Here is a 6,000-nt window from a genome sequence, read left to right as displayed (position 1 = left end):
TATCGCAGATTTGACATGTTAACCAGATTGACTCAAGTCAATCTAATATGATATTATCTTAATATTAAAAAAAAAATATCATCTTGAAATTTTTTTATAGTCAAACTATGTTTTTACGAGTTGCATAAGTTGTTTTTAGACCTGCAAAGCGAATCAAGTTATATTAGATCAACCTTCACACGATTTAAATTTTTTTCGTTAGAAAAAAAACATTAGTAACAGGAACATCTTTTTATATTTAAAAAAAATTAACTCAATTCAAAATACAGTACGGATCAATGATCTAGTGTTCAACTATAACATGTTAACTATTTGGACCGAGGAGAATTAAGTGCTACCATGTATATCTTATCTTAATTATTATGGTTCATGATTTTATAATTTTGAGAGATTTGATAGCTAAAGGATACACATGATGGACTATACACATGATTCATGAATTAAGTGTGCTTATTTAATTCTTATTCATGATTAATAACGACATGCATGAATCTAACACAGATTACTTGAATATGTTTGGCATTAAATGAAGAAAAATAGCCCATAAAATATAAAAGAGAAATAAACCATATTCATCATTATCATTAGTGTTGGCATAATACGGAAACCTATAATAAAATTACGAAAATAAATAAATTCTCACAAGAAAAAGAAAAGGAAAACTCAATATATAAAAAATAATTCTAAACAAATCCGAGTTGATTTGAGTGTAAAAAATATTCAGCTTTTATTGAGAGAAGGCCTGGGAGACTATTTGAACATTAAACGAAGGCATGTAATTCACTAACTTGAACCATTTTTCTTGCATAGAGAAATGATTATCACGCAAGCGCAGGAGAATGAACCTAATAATGCAACATGAAAGCATTAACACCACCAATATATAATTAGTCTCTTATATATATATATAAAAAGAAAAACTCACAAGCACCCCACACCGCAAATCTAACCACCCAATTTGACTGCTTTTCTAATTCCGCGGTGATTAAAAAAGCAAAGCTTGGCTTTTGATAACCAGCACTACTGAGGATAGTAACCTGGGTGATATTTAAGCGGCAAATCATATCCACCATATGCAGCTGCTCTATCATAATGGTCAGATGGCACATGCGATTCTGGAAAGTATTGATGAGCCAAAGCAGACCTTGGGTTCCCTGGGAATCCCGTACCAGCTCTTGCCAAACCATACGGCCCAGCTGGTGGGCCTGCATAAAGAATGGCGGGAGAAATAGAACCCACTGACCCATACGGCCCAGCTGCAAGCAACAAACTTGCTGGCTGCAAGTGAGATTGTTTGAATGGAGGAATGACTGGATTGGAACCATTGTTACTGTTCTGGACTGCTGTTGCTGAAGTTCGAGGACGCTTGCTTCCAGCCTGCTGCTGCTTCTTTGGCTGATGAGAAGGCTCGTCGACAGCAGATGCAGCAGCTGCCTTCTGCTTCTCTAGCATCTCAATACGCTTCTTGAGGTCCATCCGTGGGTACTCAGATCCGAGCTTATACTCATCAATGAGTACAAGTGCTGATTTCAGCGTTTTAACTTCTCTGGACCTGGCTTCATTCTGCAAGAGAACTTGGTTATGTACAGGACAACTGATGGCTTCAAGCTCTAAAAGCTAGCCCAAAAATGAAGGGATGCAGAACTACCTGTTGATTGATAGAGTTCTTTCCATCCTGGCAAACTTTCTTGGTGAGCCTTTTGGACTCCTTCAGGTGAGCCTTCAAGAGAGGAACTGGTTGGAACTTGTCAACCAGTCCAAATTCAAAGATAAATTTGACAGCCAAAAACTGTTTGCCACTGTCTATAAGTTTTTGAATGAGATCTGCAGTGCACAAGGCAAGTATAAAAGCTTCAATCAAACTCTATTCCAAGGGGACAGCACATGAACATGTGCTCTTCATTGCTTGCTTTCCAAAAATAAATAAATAAATAAAACCATAATCCAACATGTATTTTGCTGATCAACAGATATGTTTGTTGAATTAAGCCACTCACTGATTAAATGAATTAAGCCAACTCATGGTTTAAGCAATGATCAAGAATTGGTTGGCCAGACACCAAAAGCAAAAGGTGAGCTTATCCATTACAAGTTTGCTGCAAAACTGTGACCATATCAGGTGTGAAAAACCAGCTGTGAATTTTCCATCCCACAGGGAAAAAAAACAAAGACATACTTCTTTACATTCACTACTGAAAGAAAACAATCGATCACATAAGAGCAAAAATAGCTTTTACTTTTTTACTTTCACTGCTATGCAACCCTTCATTGGTGTCCCATTTTGTCCGTAGTATCAAAATTCAAAGGGTTTTCTTTTTCCAATTTCTCTAGATTCTTTCCAAGAAAGGATTAAGCATAACACATTAAAGAATTTCAGCTAGCCAGTTGCTTTGTTCACATGGCTCCAGCAAAGGAAATCAACAAGTAGAAGGCCTATGGTTCTAGTAGCTTAGAAGCATCAAACACATGATTCTTATAATGCTCAGCTTTAATAGTGCAAGCACCAAAACTAAAACCTCGCTGTAGTCTATACTTGTAATCGATCCTATAGTGTAATTTTGTAAACCTGACTAGAATCTGTACTTAACTCTGCGATCTATGCTCAAGCTCTACCCCATAATAACGTTTTGTCAACGCAGCGGTCCAGATAATCACAAAAGAATTCAACTAAAAGGAAAACCAACAACTCAAAGCCATCACCGATGTCTATCAATGCATAATAACCATAAACACTGAATACAATCATAACCATCAAACATTGACAAAATAAACTCAAACGTGCATATAAACAACTCAATTGATAATCTAAACCAACACACAATCTTACCAGCAGTTTTCTCTCCCAAGTCAATAGCTCGACACAGAACTACAGCCTGCCTGAACCTAGCAACAATAACAAAGTAATCCACAAGCTCACCCACATCGAACTCCTTCTCCAAATTGTAAGCTACTAACAAATGCAAGAACCCAAGTGCCTCTAAAGGGCTCTCCCCATTCAAGCTCACTTTTCTTTTCCACTCCAAAGCTAACTTTTTAGCTCTTTCATTCACTTCCTTGCTCAAAGTTGGCTTATTTTTTGCCAAGGCCTCTAATAAATCCAAACAAGTCCTCCTTAAACGACACAATTCAGTATCCTTGTCGCCTTTCGAGTTAGCTTTTGATGAATAAAACCCTTCCATTGCATCCAAAACAAATGATCCAGGGTCCGGGGCAACCGACATTGCACCCGAGAGCCTGTCCCGGATCTCACCCCATTTACTAGCGTTCTGCTTCATGTACTTCCTCAATCCTTTCACATCCATCCTCTCACACAGGGACATCAAATCAGACCTGGATGGGTCCACTGTGTTAGAAGTCAGGGTTGTTGATGGTTTCAACTCGGAGCGACTGACCTCAGAGTCGACTCGTTCCAGACACCGAGGGTTAGAAGACGCTGGTGATTCTTGCTCAGAAGCACCCACCGACGAATGACAAGGCGCAACTGGGTCGAGAGATTCAAGACTCGATTGGAGGAGAAGGAAGCGGCCATTGAGGTTGTCTTGGACGGAGGAGAAGTGAGAATCGAGGTCGGCCCATGAGAGAGAGTAGGAAGAGGAGAGGAGATGAGAAGAGAGGGATTGGAGATCATCGTAGGCCTTTTTAAGGTTGTCCTTTTTGGTGTCTATAAGTTTTAAGGCTGCTTCTATTGTTTTAAGAGTTGTAATTTGTGGGTCTTTCGTAGCTGCCATTGTTGCTCCAGATATTGCAGAGTCTGGCCTTCTGAGGTAATATCCAATTACGGGTGTGCATACAGTGGCGGTGGCCGTGACGGGGGCGGGCAAACGAGAGGATGACTGGACATGGGAAAAGATTAAACGACGTTTAGGATGGGGGTGCCATAGATTTTTGACAAGTTTTTGCGAATGAATGACTTGTCGCTTCTGAGTGGCATGTCGTCTGAGATCGATTCATGTTTTTTTTTCTTTTTATAATAATAATATTTGGATTGTCTTCGCTCGTAATTTATTTTTCCAGCCCAGCACCGGCTATTCTTTTTTCTTTACCAAAGAGCACACTCTGAGTAAAGTATGAATATTATTTTTATAAATGATTCAAATTCTTTTTATGGTTTCTTTACTATTCTTTTTTGAATTAAGAGCTCATATTGAAACTGAATTAAGGATGCATTTGAATGAATTTATTTTATGATAAAGATTGTTTTTAAATCAATTTGTGTCACAATTGAAATTAAATTCTTTCTTCAAGGATGTAATTTCGGAATAAAAAAAACTTGAATAAAATTAAAACTTAGCATTATATAAAAAAGCAAATTTAATAATAAAAAAATCATGTCATGATAATTATGATGAATGATTAATTTAAAAAAGATTATATAAAAAGTTATTCTCATTAAATATTCAAGACCATTTTAAAAAACAAAGACTATGCATATTAAATTTATATAAGAAAATTTATAAATTAATTGACAAATTACAATAAAAATTTAAATCTTATTTCAAAATTAAGGCATAATTGGATGGTTTTTAAAATTTCATTGTAATATTCTTAATTAAAAAGCATTTTATTCTAAAATTAAATTTAAAAAAAACAGTTAAATAAAAAAACATGAAAAGTGTGCTCTAAACAATGGACGGTCACGATCGTGCGCCTGACCTTTAAAAAAAAGAAGCTCATGTGCCTATTAGAAATTAAAAAAAAAGAAGAGAAAGAGAGCATCATCCACCTTCTTCCTTTTTAAGTTACAAGCAATGACACGTTATTTGTTTCAAATTCTAGGCCATCATAGGTGAATCTTGGTGGCAAAAAACATCAAGGTTCCATGTAGATATTAAAATTTTAATTTTTCATTAATTTTCACTTAAAAATATTATAAAAATCTCAATAACTTGATTAACTACCCTCAAAAAACCTTTCAATATTCCTAAAATCTCGAAATTAATATGAGAAAAACTTTCCAAACCAATATCTATTTTTTTTTATGAGTAAAAACTCAAAACCACTTTCATAAAACAACCCTCGTGAAAATGAACTCATATACACCAAGATTATATAAAAATTTATTCTCATTGAATATTCAAGACCATTTAAAAAAAAAGACTATGCATATTAAATTTATATAAGAAAATTTATAAATTAATTGAAAAATAAAAATAAAAATTTAAATCTTATTTCAAAATTAAGGCATGATTGGATGGTTTTTAAAATTTCATTGTAATACTCTTAATTAAAAAGCATTTTATTCTAAAATTAAATTAAAAAAACTGTTAAATAAAAAAACGTGAAAAGTCATGTGCTCTAAACAATGGATGGTCACGATCGTGCGCCTGACCTTTAAAAAAAAGAAGCTCATGTGCCTATTCAAAAAATATTTTAAAAAAAAGAGCATCATCCACCTTGTTCCTTTTTAAGTTACAAGCAATGACACGTTATTTCTTTCAAATTCTAGGCCATCATAGGTGAGTCTTGGTGGCAAAAAAACATCAAGGTTCCATGTAGATATTAATATGAGAAAAACTTTCCAAACCAATATCTATTTTTTTTATGAGTAAAAACTCAAAACCACTTCCATAAAACAACCCTCTTGAAAATGAAATCATATACACCAAGATTATTGTCTTTTAGCGTAGAAATATGGTCATCCATTGTTTTTCTCTCTCCTTATCATCTTTCGTTTGATGACTTTCTCTTTCATTTCTAAATATTCAAGAACTAGAATGTAAAGAAAATAAACTACATGGATGAATTTTAAACTTTCCAAAATATAAGGATTAGAATATATAAAATGGCAAAAATACATTGTACATGAACAGTAAATTGTAAGTTTGTATACAATAATTTTTAAACAGTGAGAATGGATGTTATTTTAGTTGCTTTACTAGTTAGGTGGCCCGCGCTATGTTGCGGGCTCACTTTTTATTTTCATAAAAATTTAATACCTAAGAGAATTAAATCATACCGCAGACCCAAGAAAATTGGGTCCTGGTACAAGACCCATTAGGC

The 6,000-nt window shown here is 34.6% G+C and overlaps 1 protein-coding gene across 1 annotated transcript; it reads right to left on the bottom strand.

Annotated features, from left to right (window-relative positions):
* Positions 1–647: 647 nt before the first annotated feature.
* On the bottom strand, positions 648–3,915 carry LOC7478833 (truncated FRIGIDA-like protein 1). Its single transcript, XM_002302669.4, has 3 exons — positions 2,828–3,915; positions 1,649–1,824; positions 648–1,563 (listed from the first exon to the last, which is right to left on the bottom strand). Exons 1-3 carry the CDS (start codon positions 3,726–3,728, stop codon positions 1,021–1,023), a joined length of 1,620 nt encoding a protein of 539 aa, XP_002302705.2. The 5' UTR covers positions 3,729–3,915; the 3' UTR covers positions 648–1,020.
* Positions 3,916–6,000: the final 2,085 nt, after the last annotated feature.

Source organism: Populus trichocarpa, chromosome 2 (genome assembly GCF_000002775.5).
Source record: "Populus trichocarpa isolate Nisqually-1 chromosome 2, P.trichocarpa_v4.1, whole genome shotgun sequence".
In the NCBI taxonomy this organism is placed as follows: domain Eukaryota; kingdom Viridiplantae; phylum Streptophyta; class Magnoliopsida; order Malpighiales; family Salicaceae; genus Populus; species Populus trichocarpa.
This window is presented reverse-complemented; position numbering and strand designations above follow the sequence as displayed.

Excerpts from the sequence above, each read along its gene's own strand:
- LOC7478833 (XM_002302669.4), bottom strand. The coding sequence starts at position 3,728 with ATGGCAGCTACGAAAGACCCACAAATTACAACTCTTAAAACAATAGAA. Across the intron at positions 1,825-2,827 it reads CTTGGGAGAGAAAACTGCTG|ATCTCATTCAAAAACTTATA; the intron begins GTAAGATTGTGT and ends TGTGCACTGCAG. Across the intron at positions 1,564-1,648 it reads AGAACTCTATCAATCAACAG|AATGAAGCCAGGTCCAGAGA; the intron begins GTAGTTCTGCAT and ends GTTCTCTTGCAG.